Raw genomic sequence first — 18332 nt, 5'->3', positions numbered from 1 at the left:
CCGCATAGATGGAGAAGGGGAGGATATCATGTGTAAGATCAACATGCAGGCAATACTAATGAATGAGATAATGGGGTAAAGTAATATATTGGACTTTAATATCAGTGTAAAGGTGTCCACAGTACAGGAGAGTGTATAGCATGCAGAACAGCCTGGGTGGGATTGGGCTAATGTACAACAGATTTTATAGAGAAGCCTGGAGCACAGGAGAACTCCTAACAAACAGCAATTAGGATGGTTTGTTTATCATTGACACAACATACATGGATTGTTCCTCTATCTCAGTGCTTCCGATCTTGATCACTCCATCACCATTTAAACCCAGAACATTTGTCCTGAACTCATTAATACCATCTGTATCACTCATGCCCCATTATACACCCCTCCTGACATCCCTCACCTGTCCAGCCAGTGGTAGGTACAAGCTGGAGGAGTGCAGAATGGGTTGGCTGCCCCGTTGAGCCCAGAATTAAAATTAATCACCTGGATTTAGTACCAAGGCAATTCTTCAATGTGCGTTGTTGGCTTTTCCAAGGTTACCAGTGTGGTGAACCATAGATGGTTACCACTATGGGTACTGAACCATAGATGGTTAGCACTATGGGTACTTGTACATATGTTACTGTTGTCACTGTTGGGGTTATGGTTGGGGTGTTCTACCTGTTGGTATTGTTCTGTGGTATACTCCGGTTGGCTCCGCCTACCTGTAGGAGTATAAAGGTCACTGCACTGCCTGGTGACCCGTTAGTCTGGGATTGTATTGTTAAGCAGTATGCTCCATTCTTGTTACTAATAAAAGCCTTTATTTCCCGGGTACAATCCAGCCTCCCGAGTGATTTAATTGCGCATCAACCAGAAGGAGTGGCGTCAAACAAAAGATCAGTATTCGTAAAGACCGGGATGAATGGAAACGTGAGCTGTTTTGCGACCAACTCAATCGGGACTGGAAATGGCACAATTGAGATAATATTTAAAGGCTCCATTGAAGGTATTTATTAATGAATTGTAATAGAAAGTGACTCCTTTCATTTTGTTCGTGAACGCACTGGTGACAGAGGTTATTCAGCAACCAATATCAGATTAGGTCATTGGAATAATGAGCTCACTTGAGACTGGTGGAGCTTGTGAGAGGCGCTATAATAAATGTAATTTATTATTTCAATGATGAGTGATTCACAGACTCAAAGCATCGGGCATCTTTCCAGAGCTACCATTTCACCAACTTTACCCCCAATCTTCTCGAGGAGCTGTTGCTTTCTCTGCTCTGATGACCCCTGGCTGACCTGAACACTGTGTTTCTACTTTCAGGGATGTGAGTGTCGCTGGCTAGGACCAGCATTTATAGTCCATCTCTAATTGCCCCTTGAGAAGGTGGTGGTGAGCTGCCTTCTTGAACCCATTGCAGTCCCTGAGGTGTAGGTGCACCCACTGTGCTGTTAGGGACGGAATTCCAGGATTTTGGCCCAACCACAATGAAGAAACGGCCGATATATTTCCAAGTCAGGATGGTGGGTGACTTGGAGGGGAACGTCCAGGCGGTGGGGTTTCCAGGTATCTGTTGCTCTTGTTTTTTTAGATGGTAGCGGTCATGGGGTTGGAAGGTGCTGCCTAAGGAGCCTTGGTGAGTTCCTGCAGTGCATCTTGTGGGTGGTTCACACGGCAGCCATTGTGCGTCGGTGATGGAGGGAGTGAATTTTTGTGGAAGGGGGAGCAAGCGGGGCTGCTTTGTCCTGGGTGGTGTCTTGAGTGTTGTTGGAGCTGCACCCATCCAGGCAAGTGGAGAGTATTCCATTACACTCCTGATTTGTGCTTTGTAGAGGGTGAACAGGTTTTGGGGAGTCAGGAGGTGAGTTACTCACCGCAGAATTCCCAAGATTTGACCTGATCTTGTGGTCATAGCATTTATATGGCTCGTCCAGTTCAGTTTCTGGTCAATGGCAACCCGCCAGGATATTGACAGTAATAATTGAACCACATTAATTCCCTAATCAATAAAATAATAACGTGTGTGAAAATGTCATTAACATGTCTGTGTGGGTTTCCTCCGGGTGCTCCGGTTCCCCCCACGGTCCAAAAATGTGCGGGTTTGGTGGATTGGTCATGCTAAATTGACCCTAGTGTCAGGAGGATTAGCAGGGTAAATGTGTGGGTTTATGGGAATAGGGCCTGGTTGGGATATGGTCGGTACAGACTTGATGGGTCAAATGGCCTCCTTCTGTACTATCGGGATTCTATGGTGATGTTCTGGCTGGTGGGGCTTGGGGATTTGAACCCACACCTATCTTTGGTTCACTGACAACATTCCATCAAAAAAACATCTTCCTCAGTTCTAATAATTCCATTAATTAGGTGACAATTTGAGCACATTTTAAATCAGATAAGTTACTTTGTGGATACAATTTGAATTGTTAGATATTACAACATTTAATTATGAGACACAGTGTTGGGGCCGTCAACGTCCTTTCAGTTTGTTTTGAATCATCCTGGTTATTGTATTCTCCACTGACAGTGGAATTGGTGATCGATCACAGCATCAATATCCAGTGTGACGATACTGTGCCTTTAAGGAGAGTATTTGTTTCATATGTCCTGTGCAGGGATTTTTTAAGCAGTCGGTCCAAGTTACCCAGTGCCGCTCTGCCTATAACCACATGTTAATGCTAAAGAATCAATCCTAATTGCTGGAGTTAATTTGGGTTCATGTAGTTTGATTACTTTAGGGCTTTCCCCAGGGGTTTTTCAGAGTGGGGTTTGATTAGCTTGATTGACAAGGACAATCATGTGAGTGGGCAGGGCTAGGAACATAGAGAGAATCAATCAGGCTGCTTGGGAGTCTTAAAGAAAATTAGCTGTCTCTCTCTCTCTCTCTTCCTCCTGCCCCCACTGCTCCTAATGGTAAAGTGGCAGCGGGACCCCACACCCCCTTGACGCTTCCCCATGCCTGGTGTGCAGTGCCAAGGTTCCCCCCTGGCCATGGGAAGTTTGCCCCTTGGGCAGTGCCAGGGAGCACAGCCTGTCACTGCCAGGGTGCCCAATCCAGGAAACGAGGTGTGTTCCCTCACTGGGCAAAAACCCAGACAACAGAAGCAAGGAGATTGACATGAAACACAGCAGGGATTTATTCATTATCTCCATTGTGTTAATTACTTCCTATGTTCGCCTTGTGCTCCATCCACAGGTCACGCCATTGGGAAAACCATCATCCTCAGTGTGGCAGTGGGAGTGTTGTTGCTGGTTGTTCTTGCCACGATTCTCATCGTCTTCCTCATCAGGAGAAAACGCAAAGCAGCAGGTAAGTTCTCAGAGAATGAAAGGTGAAGTTAGATACCTGCACAGCACCAGGTATCTCACCTGGGCACAGGTATTCAATACTTCCAACATATCATCTTCCAACCTTCTGAGGTTACTGTCCATTCTGATCTCAACTTTCTCCCAATCACTTGCTTTTTCTCATTATTTCTATCCCTGAGGATTGTCTATTGTCCAAGGATTTGCCATATGAACATAAGAATGAGGAGCAGGAGTTGGCCATCTGGCCCCTCGAGTCTGCTCCACCATTCAATAAGATCATGGCTGATCTTTTCGTGGATTCAGCTCCACGTACAACCCGCTCCCTTAATTCCTTTACTGTTCAATAATTTATCTATCCTTGCCTTAAAAACATCCAATGAAGTAGCCTCAACTGCTTCACTGGGCAGGGAATTCCACAGCTTCACAACCCTTTGAGCGAAGAGGTTCCTTCTCAACTCAGTCCTAAATCAGCTCCCCCTTATTTTGAGGCCTTGCCCCCGAGTTCTAGTTTCACCTGTCAGCGGAAACAACCTCCCTACTTCTATCATATCTATTCCCTTCATAATCATACATGTTTCGATAAGATCTCCCCTCATTCTTCAGAATTCCAATGAGTATAGTCCCATTTTACTCAGTCTCTCCTCATAAGCCAAACCTGCCAACTCTGGAATCAACGTAGTGAATCTCCTCTGCACCCCCTCCAGTACCTGTATATCCTTTCTCAAGTAAGGAGGCCAGAACTGTACACAGTACTCCAGTTGTGGCCTCACCAGCACCTTATACAGCTGCAACATAACATCTCTCCAGCAATGAAGGACAAAATTCCATTTGCCTTCTTAATTACCTTCTGCACGTGCAAACCAACTTTTTGTGATTCTTGCACAAGGACACCCAGATCCCTCTGCACGGCAGCATGCTGCAATGTTTTACCATTTAAATAATCATTCATTTTACTGTTATTCCTACCAAAATGGATGACCTCACATTTACCAACATTGTACTCCATCTGCCAGACCCTTGCCCACTCACTTAGATTATCTATATCCCTTTGCAGACTTTCAGCGTCCTCTGCACACTTTGCTCTGCCACTCATCTTAGTGTCATCTGTGAACTTTGACACACTACTTTTGGTCCCCAACTCCAAATCATTGATGCGAATTGTAAACCATTGTGGTCCCAACACTGTTCCCTGAGGCACATCACTAGCCACTGATCACCACCCAGAAAAACACCCATTTATCCCCACTCTATGCTTTCTGTTAGTTAACCAATCCTCTATCTATGCTAATACATTACGCAAAACACGGCACATTTATCCCATGAAGCAATCTTTCATGCGGCATCTTGTCAAATGCCTTCTGGAAATCCAGATACACCACATCCACAGGTTCCCCATTGTCCACCAATTGCAAACTATGTCGTGTACATTTCCTCCCGCCCACTTGCTAGAATGCATCTATCCCCTCCTCCGAGATTCCCTCTATTGCTTCTATTGGTGTGATGTTTTCTTCCATTCGCTGCCTCTGGTATGTATGTCTTCCTTTTCCCACATCTGAGGACCCCCCACCATTCCCCACCAGGGTGACCAGGGCCCTTCCCTCTGCCTGCCTCTTCACTCTCACTGTTCCCCCTTCCTCCTCCCTCCCTGCCTCCCCCGCGAAGCCTCTGATGTGGCCGGGCTTGCCCTCACCTTCTATCCCACAGACCATTCAACACATCACTGTCTACCATTTCCACCACCGCCAGCGTGATGCCACCCGCCTGGCTCATCTCCCCCTCCCCTTCCCTTCACGCATCCTGAGGGGACGGATCCCCACACACAGCTCATTAATCCATGGTGATCAACTACCCCTCCCCTTCCCCCCTCACCTTCCAGTGCAGGGGAAGATGTAACTCTCGCCTTGTTACCTCTTCCCTTTCGCCATGCCGAGGAATGCTCCTTCAGGCGAGAAATCGACTGACTTGTACTCCTTTCAATTTATCATATTATTTTGTGGTCTCCTTTAACTGGGCAATTGGAGGCACATTGACGGTGACTTTGTGCCTCACTTCCTCATCAGTGCTCCAGAATTTCCGGTCACCTGTCATTTGAATCCCTCCCCATGCCCCCACTCCCACTGCCACACTGATCTCTCTGCCCTCAATCTGCTGCAAGTGTTGCAGTAAAGTCCAATGCAAATCAGGTGATAAGCAACACAGATATCTTTCTGTTAGACCCTCTCCAACCTTCCAGACTCTATTTGGAAGATAACGCTTTCAGATCATAACCGCAGATTCAGTTGCTTGGACATTCCACTTCCTGTTGTTGCCATTCACACCTCCTCTATGTTCATCCAGCAGAGGTTACTCTTGAGATAGAGACAATGAAATGAACCAAAACTTAGTCCAACAGATAAATCAAAGAAAAATATTCAATAACAAAACTTCATTACTCCAACGCTTGAGGCCTCACCCTGGGCCATTCCAAGCAATTTAACAATTCCCAACAGGTTCTTATTTATACTGAGTCAGCTGATCAGCTAACCACCACATCATTTTATCATTGGTTACCTACTTTATTGGGTCAACTGATCCTTACATCTTGTTACCATTCGTCACACAACAACAGATCCAATGTTATCATCGGTTACATTCCAACATTCTCCCCAATTTTAGAATCCTACAGTGCAGATGGAGGCCATTCGGACCATCGGGTCTGCACCGGCCACAATCCCACCCAGGGTCTATCCCCTTACCCCCATGCATTTACCCTAGCCAGCACCCCTGACACTAAGGGATAATTAAGCATGGCCAATCCACCTAACGCGCACATCTTTGGAGTGTGGGATGAAACCAGAGGACCTGGAGGAAACTTATGCAGGCATGGGGAGAAGGTGCAAACTGCACACAGACAGTGACCCAAGCCGGGCATCAAACCCAGGTCCCTGGTGCTGTGAAACAGCAGTGCTAACCACTGTGCCACCGTGCCACTCATCTTATGTGAATTTACGTCTCCCACTTTTACCTTTCACCACCATCCCTTTTATCCTGTAATATCTCAAATCGCTTTAAGGTTGTTGCATCTGCTCTCTACACGTCCCTCAGTTCTGGTGAAAGCAATATCGCCTGAAACATTTACTCTGTTTCTCTCTCCATCTCAGCTGCCTGGTCTGTTGGGAATTCCTCGCATTTTCAGTTTATTAATTTCAGATTTCTCGTTTCTGCCGTATCTGGCTTTTCATAGAAACATAGAATCATAAAAACCCTACAGTGAAGAAGGAGGCCATCCGGCCCATCGAATCTGCACCGACCACAATCCCACCCAGGCCCTACCCCCACATATTTACCCGCTAATCCCTCTCACTTACGCATCTTAGGACTCTAAGGGGCAATTTTTAACCTGGCCAATCAACCTAACCCGCACATCTTTGGACTGTGGGAGGAAACCGGAGCACCCGGAGGAAACCCACGCAGACACGAGGAGAATGTGCAAACTCCACACAGACAGTGACCCGAGCCGGGAATCGAACCCGGGACCCTGGAGCTGTGAAGCAGCAGTGCTAACCACTGTGCTACCATGCCGCCCTCCGTTAGAATTGGGAAGCTGGTTTACACCAGTGTCTGCCTGACCTTCAGCAGGGAGAACAGCAAACTCGAATGTGTAATGATACAAATCTCCCATTTCATTCATTCAGCAGAAACCTACGTCAACAGTTCATTTCAAAGGCAGAGAATGGAGCAGGTAATTGAATGATCAGTTTCATCATTTCAGCTCCCTACCAAACATTTCAGCCGCAGGATTGCGACTATGAACCATGTTGCACCCAGTAGATAGAAATCGGTGTTCGGGTTTAATATGATCTGGTTCACGCCTTGGTGACAATGTTCGTCAAGTTAGTGATGTGGAGATCTGCAAAGATTCTCTCGAATATCTCTGGGATATCATTTCACCAAAAAATATTGATCCATCAGTCTTGAATCGGAGAAGGGCAAAGCGCTTCGCCGACTGTCACCAGGTTTGTACAGATTTAAGATCATTTGTAACAGATTCCAAGGGAATATATTTTGTGTGTCACATTGTTTAGAGCTGGAAGGGTTAGCTGGAAAGGTGGTGGAATCAAATTCATGACTAAATTTGAGAAGGCGATTGGAGAAATAAGAAGCATTGAGATGAGCACTAGAAATGCCAGAGTATACAAGCCTATGGACCAAGTGCTGTCACGTGTCACGAGAATTGATTGATGCTTGATGGCTGCAGTCCAAAATGGGATGGGGATAGATAGTTGCTTGATGACTGGCACAGACACGATGGACCAAAGGGCCTCTTTCGCTGCTGTGAAGAACCATGGATGTGACCAACAGTTCAGAAGGAAGAGTGAGCAAGGTTATATAGAAATAGCAGGGCAGTGAAGCTAATTGGGGAGCTCTATCAAAGATCCCAGGCTAATGGACTGCGGAACATACTTCAGAACAGCATGACTTCATGTCTATGAATTATTCCCATTTACTAATTGCCACCCAGAGAAGGATTGAAGCTGTGATCTCTCTGTTGGTTCCCCCTCTCTCCCCCGCTTACATCTACACCTTGTGCCTTTTTGTTTACTCATTCGTGGGACATGAGCGTCGCTGGCTGGCCAACATTTATTGCCCATTCCTAGTTGCCCGAGGGCAGTTGAGAGTCAACCACATTGCTGTGGCTCTGGAGTCACATGTAGGCCAGACCAGGTAAGGACATCAGATTTCCTTCCCTGAAGGACATTAGTGAACCAGATGGGTTTTTCCAACAATCGGCAATGACTTCATGGTCATCAGTAGATTCTTAATTCCAGAACTTTTTTATTGAATTCAAATTGCACCATCTGCCGTTGCGGGATTCGAACCGGGACCCCAGAACATTCGCTGAGTTTCTGGATTAATAATCGAGCGATATAACCACGAGGCCATCACCTTGTCTTTCCCTTTCTGTCCAAGACAACTTCTGAATGTTCCCACCTTGAACCATGTCCAATTTCTGTTCCAGGATTCACTTGAGCTGCCTGGAACATACATGGTAAGCGGAACACACACACATTTCGAGTGAAACTTTATTTCATTGAATCAACATTATTGATTTACTAAAAATTGCATGTGTGACTCCTCCCCACAGGGTCTGAATGTCGGAGAACAATCGCTGTACAGTGAATTACACAGGTACACCTCATTCTATATCAATTATCAGCCAATCCCCCCTCATCAGGCATATATTTGTTTTCTTTCCGTCTCTGCACCTATCTCGCTGTCTCGCTGTCTGTCTGTCGGTCTAACAGTCTGTCCATCAGTCTGACCTTCTGTTTGTCTGTGACACAGTCAGTCAGTCAATCAGTCTGTCAATTACCCTGTCTGTCAGCCTCCCTGTCTGGCTGTTTGTCAGATTGTCTGCTTCTCTGTCAGTCTGTCTATCTGTCAGTGTATCAGTCTGTCAGTCAGTCTGCCTGTCTGGCGGTCTTATTGTCCAAGTCTCTGTCAGTAAAACTGACTGTCAGTCTGTCAGGCTGTAAATGTATCAGCCTGTCTGTCAGTCTCACTATCTGACTGTGGGCGGCACGGTGGCACAGTGGTGAGCACTGCTGTCTCACAGCTATAGGGACCCGGGATCAATTCCCGGGCTTGGGTCACTGTCTGTATGGAGTTTGCATGTTCTCCCCATGTCTGCGTGGGTTTCCTCTGGGTGTTCTGGTTTCCTCCCACAATCCAGAGATGTGTGGCTTAGGTTGATTGGCGATGCTAAAGTGCCTCTTAGTGTCAGGGGGCTAGCTAGGTTAATTGCATGGGGTTATGGGGATAGGGCTTGGATGGGATTGTGGTCAGTGCAGACTCGATGGACCAAATGGCCTCATTCTGCACTGTATGGTTCTATGATTCTACAATTCTCGTCTATCTGTAGGCCAACCAGTCGATGAGGATACCAGTCAGTCTGCCATTCTGACTGCCAGTCTGCCTGTCAATATGAATGATGTGGAGATGCCGGTGTTGGACTGGGATGAACACAATAAGAGTTTTAACAACACCAGGTTAAAGTCCAACAGGTTTATTTGGTAGCAAATGCCATTAGCTTTCGGAGCCCTGCTCCTTCGTCAGATTGAGTGGATATCTCCATCTCGCGAAGGAGCAGGGCTCCGAAAGCTCATGGCATTTGCTACCAAATAAAGCTGTTGGACTTGAACCTGGTGTTGTTAAAACTCTTACTGTGTCAATATGAATGTCAGTCAGTCAGATGTCTGCCTGTCTCTTCGTCTCTATAACTCTGCCTCGCTCACATTCTCTTCCTCCTGAGGCTTTCCATTATCAATAAATATTCGACTCTTCCTTTTACTTTATAAATATTGATCCCAGACATCTAACATTTATTTATTTTTCAGCTAAGGTGATCGCAATACAAGAACAAACACCCCTCACCCACACCAGGACGGTGATCCATTCTCCTCTTGGTTCCAGCCCATCAATATTATTGTATAAAGTCGCCTGAAGGTGCAATGCTACAACACGGGCATCAGGGACAATTATCACACCTCAAGCTTTGATTACTGAGTGTTGCTGTAAATCTCTGCGCTGATAATCCTGATTGACGGCTGTCTCATGGGATCGCTCTAATACTTGCAACTGAATGTCCCTGTTTTTATTACCCACATTTTCCAGTCAGAGTCCACTGAGATTTCATGTGTAGTATTTAAAACTGGAAGTGCTGGGTACACTCAGCAGGTCTGGTAGCATTGGTGGAGAGAGAAACAGTTCACCTTTCGAGTCCAGTATGGCTTCTTCCTCACTATGGATTGTAGCAGTTTGTTTTACTATTATCGGAGCTGTTCTGTCTGTATACAGCAGCACTGTATTGTTCCTGCAGCAGTATAACTGATCCTGATTGCTGCACTGTTTAGTTTAATCTTCACAATGACATTTTCTCCTGAGCTGATTTGGAGGAGGCAGAAATGGCCATGTTGCCTTGTATCCCCAACCCCCATTCATCTCCTGTCCATGGTTTTGCAATGTTATTTTAGTCAGGTCATAATAGTTTCGGGCTGGTGGACAATGCCCCCCATGTATCCGATGGGAGTTTCCCAATGGGCACCTTGTTCTCTGAAGACCTATTCCCGTATTCTCAGAAAGGTGTGCCACTCTTGTGTGACTACGAGGGGTCCCGACATTAAAACCGATGATTCCCGGTGAAATGGTCTTATTTTATTGTTGCAATAACTGCAGTGGTGTATCATCTCAATAAATAACTCACTCGTGTCATTTATATTGACATCTTTTTGAGCCGCCAATTAAGTATTTCTAACGTTAAAAAGAGGAGCAGGAATAGCCCTTCGAGGCTGCTCTGTCATTCCTTCTGATCATAACTGGCGGCACGGTGGCACAATGGTTCGCACTGCTGCCTCACAGCGCCAGGGCACCGAGTTTAATTCCAGCCTCGGGTCACTGACTGTGCGGTGTTAGCACATTCTCCCCATGTCTGCGTGGGTTTCCTGGGGGTGCTCCCGTTTCTTCCCGCAGTCCAGACATGCAGGTTAGGTTGAATGGCCAAACTAATTTGACCCTGAGTGTCAGGGGATGAGAAGGGTAAATATGTGGCGTTACGGGGATAGGGCCTGGGTGGGATTATGGTCAGTGCAGACTCGATGGGCCGAATGGCCTCCTTCTGCACTGTATGGATTCTGTGATTTTATGATCATCCAAATCACTGGGCAGGATTTTGCAGTCTCCCTCGTCCAGAAACTGTAAAATCCCACCCGAGATCAGCGGCTTCCGTGGTCAGCCCGTCACCCGCTCCGATTCCCCTGCCGGGTAGGATGGTAGAATTCGCCCCAAAAGCTTGATCCCAACTCCCCCACAAATCCTTTCATCCCCTTCTGCCCAAGAGCGATATTGAACTGCTTCTTGAAAACATAGTGAGCGGGATTTTCCGGCCGCGCTCTCCCAGAAACCAGAAAATTCCACCCAAGGTCAACGGACCTTTCCATGATCCACCCCTCTCCCGCTCCGATCCCCAGGGCGGGCGGACCGGATAAATTCTCTCCACAATGTTTTGGCCTCAACTGCTTTCTGTGGGAGTGAATTCCACAGGCTGACCACTCTCTGGGTGAAGACATTTCTCCTCATCTCTGTCCTAAACGGTTTACCCCTTATCTTTAGGCTGTGAGCTCTGGTTCTGCACACCCCACCATCGGGAACATCCTTCCTGGATCTACCCTGACTAGTCCTGTTGGAATTTTATAGGTTTCTAAGAGATCTCCCCTCATCCTTTTGAACTGCAGTGAATACAATCTTAACCAACCTAATCTCTCCTCATACACCAATCGTGCCTTCCCAGGAATCAGTCTGGTTGTCTCTGTGCCCTGTTTGAGAGCAGATTTCCACTCCATCTGACGAAGGAGCAGCGCTCCGAAAACTAATGGCATTTGCTACCAAATAAACCTGTTGGACTTTAACCTGGTGTTGTTAAACTCTTACTCAGAACTGTGGATAACAGAGCAACAACACTGAGCACAGCAAGATCCCAGATAGAGCAACATGATATTTATTATGAGTGTTTTGTGGAGTTTGTAAACATGTAAAGAATGTGAAAATGATAGAGGGAAAAAACAATAAGTGGTCCCTTTAAAAACTGGTGTTGCTTCAGTGCTTGGAGGTTTAAAATGAAGGTGCATATGGGGTCCCAGACTGAAACATTTGTATCGAGGGCCTGGCAAGAGAGTTGCCTTGGTAACAGGCTTCAGGCATTTGAACGTTTTTGAATTCAGCCTCTCAATTTAAAGCAGACACTCAGATACCAAGAATCGATAACATTTGAATTTGAAGTTGACAAAATTTGACCAATCCTCCTGTCGGAAAATTGATAGGTCATCACAGGGATAAGAGAGAGTGCAAGGGGCAAAAAAGGAGATCGAACTGCCACCTCTCCAGTCTCGATAGGGAGAGAGCAGCTCCCTATCCTGCCAGCTTTATATATCTCTTAAGAGAAGGCACTATTTAACCAGTGAAAGATATCAAATCAAAAAGAACTTACACATCGAGAAATCAACCGAAAAACTCCAGAAGGTTCCGAAAGGCACAAAACCTGGTTGTATATTTTTTCAGAATGACTGAATTGTATTTTTTTGGGGGTTAATGAATAGATAATGTACTTATTTGGACAGCATTCCAATAGAATCTTACTTTATTCGGTCTGTTATTTGTTTCGTTAAAGTTCCCTGTTCGTTAAATGAATAAATTGTGAAGTGTTCTTTTTAAAGTGAGTGTCAGGTATTTCTGTTCGTTAACCGCTAAACGTTACCGAAGAACAGTTCACACCTTCCCACACATTTTTAACAGATTACGAGATGAGGTTTTCCTCTTTGGGGGATTCTGCGTTATGTCTCAAAAGGGGGAAAACCTCCGCCTCGTAACAATGTCACAAGTAGACTTACATTAACACTGTAGTGAAGTTGCCACACTCCGGCGCCTGTTTGGGTACACTGGGGGAATTTTAGCATGGCCACTAACCAGCACATCTTTCGGGATGTGGCAGGAAACCGGAGAACCCATAGGAAACAAACACAGACACGGGGAGAAGGTGCAGACTCCGCTGTGGAAGTTAAATTGTTAAAATTAAGGTTCCATAAATCCCTGTCAAGCAATGGAAAATGCTAATCAGCATATCGGCCTTCAGTGGGGTCAGTGCCTGTGTATTTAGCATGAACGGCTAATCTTCACCTGCTTAAGTCCCGTAAACATTCTGTTTTTGGACCTTTACTCGAGAATGTGAAAAATCAGAGTTTTCCACAACAGAATACCAAAGGCAATATATGGGGACCTGCTATGCAAATGAAAAATTAGCAGGAGACAGTTTTCATCAAATCTGAAAGGGTGAAAAGCTTGGGTATGATTGGTGAATATGTCTGCAAATGAAGGATTAGAAAAAGTGCTTGTTTCCCATTTGCTGTCATTAACTGTAATTGCCAAGTTGTTTGTAACATCAGAAACAATCTGCCGAGGGCTGCAAGTCTGTTTCTCCTTCTGCACAAGTAATTGAAGCCTGCAAGATCGAGTACTCATTCTGTCTAGTGCTGTTTGTACCCAAATCAACTACAGTACCTAATCGTGCCTAATGTTGCTGGTACCCTAGATCTCCCACACCACAGAGGCAGTGATCCAAACCAGGAATCAAATCTGGGTCCCTGGCGCTGCGAGGCAGCAGTGGTACCCACTGTGGCACCGTGCCACCCCAGCCACCGTGCTACCCCATGTTAACATATTGGCAACGATGTGCTCTGGACTAAATCGAGTGACAATTGGTTGCCTGAAGATCCCGACTGGAACAGACAGGAGTCACTAAACCTCCATCTCTGAACCTGTCTTGCCACCATGTGCCTGGAATATCCCAGAGATGTCAGGATAGGAATGAAGTTCATCAGGAGTGAACCTAAAAACAGAAATTTAATTGTACAAATCGAAAGCGCCAGACAAGGCCATTCGACCTATCATGTCTGTGCTGACCGAGGATACAACCTCCTCCCATTTACCAACACTTGTTCCGTAGCCTCCACGGGTGACATGATTTAAGGTCAATAATCCTGTTTAAATGCGAGGAGGGCTTTAGCTTCTACCATAAGGTCATAGAGTCGTACAGCATAGAACAGGCCCTTCGGCCCATCAAGTCTGCACCGACACTGTCTACAACTAAAGATGCGCAAACCCCATTTTCCAGCACTTGTCCCAAATCCGGCACGGTGACACAGTGGTAAGTACTGTTGCCTCAGAGCACCAGAGACCCGGGTTCAATTCCAGCCTCGGGTCACTGGCTGTGTGGAGTTTGCACTTTCTCCCATGTTTGCATGGGTTTCCTCCAGGTGCTCCGGTTTCCTCCCACAGTCCAAAGATATGTGGGTTAGGTGCGTTGGCCATGCTAAATTGACCCTAATGTCAGGGGGATTGGCCATGGTTAACTGACCCTCAGTGTCCAAAGATATGCAGGTTAGGTGGATTGGCCATGCTAAATTGTTCTTTCGTGCCAAAAGAGGTGCAGATGAGGAAAATTGTCCCTTCGTGACAAAAGATGTCTAGGTTGCGGGATTAGCTCCAGGAAATCTGTGTGGTGCAGGAACAGAGAGATGTTGAGGGCCTGGTTAAGATACACTGTGTTGACTTGATTGGTCAAATGGCCTCTCTGCACTGTAGGGATTCTAAGATTCAGTTAGAAGATGGCTGCTACCCATTGACACAGCTTGGTTCCATTTGCCTTGACATCATTTCTCAACAAGTATCTATCCACCCTCATCTGGAAAAGGTTGTACTTTGAACCATCCTTTGTGCAGGGGATCAAGTCTGCTGCCTGAAACGGAGAGATGAGGTACTCGAGGTAAACTATCGACTTAGTTTCTGACCGAGGCGTGGGTTTGTATTTGCAGCACGAGGGAGGGGCCTTTGGTAAAGTGAGATAGTGGAGCTCAAGGGGAGAATTTTCCCGTTCCCCCGGCCATGGGAATTGTAGTGGGCGGTGGGGCGGGGTGGGGGTGAGGGGGGGAGCGGGTGGAGGGCGGGGGCGGAGGGAGCAGACCATCCAAAGGTCCATTGACCTCGGGTGGGATTTTCCGGCTTTGGGGTGAGCGTGGCTGGAAAATCCCGCCCTAAATGTATTCCAAATGGACAACAGGACCTGAACAAAAACTGGCTAAAAGCAAATTACTGCGGATGCTGGAATCTGGAACCAAAAGAGAAAATGTTGGACAATCTCAGCAGGTCTGGCAGCATCTGTAAGGGGAGAAAAGAGCTGACGTTTCAAATCCAGATTTAAAAAAATAATAATTTGCAGGATGTGGGCGTCGCTGGCTGGGCCAACATTTATTGCCCATCCCTGGTTGCCCGAGGGTCGTTGAGAGTTAACCACATCGCTGTGACTCTGGAGTCACATATAGGCCTCACCACGTAAAGATGGCAGATTTCCTTCCCCAAAGGACATTGTTTGATAAAGGGTCATCGAGACTCAAAACATCAGCTCTTTCCTCTCCTTACAGATGCTACCTGACCTGCTGAGATTTTCCAGCATTTTCCAGCATTTTCTCTTTTGGTTGCCTTAACAAACACTGTTTCTCCACCTGGGACTTAATCACAAATCTGGGAGAACAAGAGTGTATAAAATTTTGGGTCAAGATCCTTCCACTGACAATAAGTGACTGACATGTGGAGGGGAATGGACTCCAAGTTGCCGACTCGAAGTGAAATGATGTCAGTGCTTCAAGAATGTGATTGAAAAACAAACATGCCTCATTGTTCATGAGAGTTGTTTGTGGGGAATGGGATTGTTGTTCAGACGTTATTCCTTTTCCCAGGGGAATATGTTGATGCTGAGGGAATGTACAATGCGATGGGGATATGCTTAATGAACATGAACTCACAGTGATTGTGCCACCAGGGGGTTACCATCCTGTATAAATCAGGCACTGCTTTCAACTGGGAATCTGAGCCCAGACTCCAGTCCTGTCTGTCAGAGTCAGTGAATGAGATCACCCATCGTTCCACAATGCAAGGACCAATCATTCTACAGATCTTAGTGGGATTCTTCCATTTCCTCGCGGTGGTTACTATTCCAGGTGAGGACAGCTGACCAGCCCATCAAAGGTGATGTTCAGAGTTCAGTATTTATTCCATTGTAAGTTAGTTGATCGATTAGTTGATCGGCGTGGCACGGTGGCACAGTGGTTAGCACTGCTGCCTCACAATACCAGGGAGCTGGGTTTGTTTCTGTCTGTGCAGAGTCTGCACATTCTCCCTGTGTCTGTGTGGGTGTCTTCCGGGTTCTCCAGTTTCCTCCCACAGTCCGAAAGATGCGCGGGTTTGGTGGATTGGCCATCTTAAATTGCCCCTTAGTGTCAGGGGGACAAGCAGGGTAAATGCATGTGGTGGGATTGTGGTCGGTGCAGACTCGATGGGCTGAATGGCCTCCTTCTGCACTACAGGGTTCTATAATTACATTGTAACCCGGGTTTGCGATGCAAAGTTTCCATCGCGTGACTTTGGGGAAGGTGGAGTGATTGACTGGGACAGCGGCAGGGATGGAAAACTTTGATTTGATTTGATTTATTATTGTCACATGTATTAGTATACAGTGAAAAGTATTGTTTTTGCACATATACAGACAAAGCATACCATTCATAGAGAAGGAAAGGAGAGAGTGCAGAATGTAGTGTTACATAATAGCTCGGGTGTAGAGAAAGATCATCTTAATGCAAGATAGGTCCATTCAAAAGTCTGATGGCAGCAGGGAAGAAGCAGTTCTTGAGTCAATGGTCAGTGACTCAGAGTTTTGTGTCTTTTTCCCGATGAAAGAAGGTGGAAGAGAGAATGTCCGGGGTGCATGGGGTCATTGATCATGTTGGCTGCTTCTCCGAGGCAGCGGGAAGTGTAGACAGAGTCAATGGATGGGACGTTGGTTTGCGTGATGGATTGGGCTACATTCACGACGTTTTGTTCTTAGTTGCGGTCTTGGGCAGAGCAGGAGCCATATCAAGCTGTGATAGAACCAGAAAGGATGCTTTCTTTGGTGCATCTGTAAATGTTGGTGAGAGTCGAAGTGGATATGCCAAATTTCCTTAGCCTCCTTTGAAAGTAGAGACGTTGGTGGGCTTTCTTAATCATAGCATCGGCATGGAGGGACCAGGACGGATTGTTGGAAAACTGGACACCTAAATACATGAAGCTCTCGACCATTTCCACTTCATCCCTATTGGCAGGGGCATGTCCTCCACTATACTCGTTTTGAGGGAGAGATTGAGAGAGATATTATTGCCGTTGCACCAGCTCACCAGATTCTCCATCTTGTTCCTGTACTCTGTCTCGTCATTGTTTGAGATCCGACTCACTATGGTGATGTCATCAGCAAACCTAAAGATCGAGTTGGAGGGGAACTTGGCCAGACAGTCAGAGGTGTATAAGGAGTAGAATAAGGGGCTGAGGACACAGCCTTACGGGGCACCCGTGTTGTGTGCGGAGAGATGAAACAAATTGTGCAATCTCCTCAGAACAGAAGGACACTTTCGGTAATTGAATGGAGATGTTTAAAATTATGAACGCGGAAATAAGGGAGCGAAATATTTTCAGGTGACACAAGATTCTGTAAGTGCAGGAAAGAGATTTTTCCACGGATCCGGACAGGAAAAGCGGTGAGATGTGATTTCCCTCTGGGGAGTGAAGTGCTATGAGATAATGTCACTGTCTGAACGGGTGCTGGATGGAGATTGCAGAACAAGTTCCAAAAGTGAATTGGATAAATACGATTAAATGTAATATTTACAGGACTGTGATGAATGATCAGGGTCTGTGGGGCCGGAGGCATTAATTTCAACATTTTTGCTTCTTTTGTCAATTACCCAAAACCCAATAATGTCTCCCAGACTGTGGTTTACTCATTAGCTCCTCCCAGCCGTTGATCACTGCATGTGGGAAACATTTAGGTTTAAAGTTAATTTATTAGTGTCACAAGTATGCTTACATTAACACTGCAATAAAGTTAGTGTGAAAATCCCCCAGTAGCCGCACTCCAGCACCTGTTCGGATACACTGAGGGAGAATTTCAGCATGGCCAATGCACCTTACCAGCAGGTCGTTTGGACTGTGGGAGGAAACCGGAGCACCCAGAGGAAACACACGTGAAAACACTTTCAAACATTATTGAATGGGATCCTTCTGTGCTACGTCATTTATGATTCTAAATTGGACTCTATAAAATCCAAACAATGCCAGACACTGTGAAAATTATAATTTTTTCAGAAGGAATAAGGGAAATAGTTTTTGATCGGACAAATTAATTTCCATTTAAAGTCCTACATCATTGCTCACAGCACGGTGGCACAGTTGTTAGCTCTGCTGCCTCACAGCACCAGGGACCCCGTGTTCGATTCCCAGCTTGGGTCACTGTCTGTGCAGAGCCTGCACTTTCTCCCCGTATCTGCATGGGTTTCCTCCGGGTGTTTCGGTTTCCTCCCACAGTCCAAAAGACATGCTGGTTCGATGCATTGTCCATGCTAAATTCTCCCTCAATGTACCCGAAC

General features: G+C 46.2%; 1 protein-coding gene across 2 annotated transcripts in view; it reads left to right on the top strand.

The window, feature by feature from the left end:
• LOC144508208 (nectin-1-like) overlaps positions 1-12535 on the top strand; it is a 32714-nt gene extending 20179 nt beyond the window's left edge. The window contains exons 4-9 of one of the 2 annotated variants that reach the window (XM_078236024.1): positions 825-988; positions 3179-3292; positions 6966-7012; positions 8291-8320; positions 8417-8460; positions 9669-12535. In XM_078236024.1, coding sequence (XP_078092150.1) covers positions 825-988; positions 3179-3292; positions 6966-7012; positions 8291-8320; positions 8417-8460; positions 9669-9672 — 403 coding nt within the window. In that variant the 3' untranslated portion in view covers positions 9673-12535. The remainder of the gene's footprint in view (positions 1-824; positions 989-3178; positions 3293-6965; positions 7013-8290; positions 8321-8416; positions 8461-9668) is intronic. The other variant, XM_078236023.1, reaches the window with a different exon arrangement.
• Positions 12536-18332: the final 5797 nt, after the last annotated feature.

This window comes from Mustelus asterias, chromosome 20, assembly GCF_964213995.1.
Source record: "Mustelus asterias chromosome 20, sMusAst1.hap1.1, whole genome shotgun sequence".
NCBI lineage: Eukaryota > Metazoa > Chordata > Chondrichthyes > Carcharhiniformes > Triakidae > Mustelus > Mustelus asterias.
The sequence above is the reverse complement of the archived record's forward strand: the minus strand, read 5'-3'. Positions and strand labels throughout refer to the sequence as shown.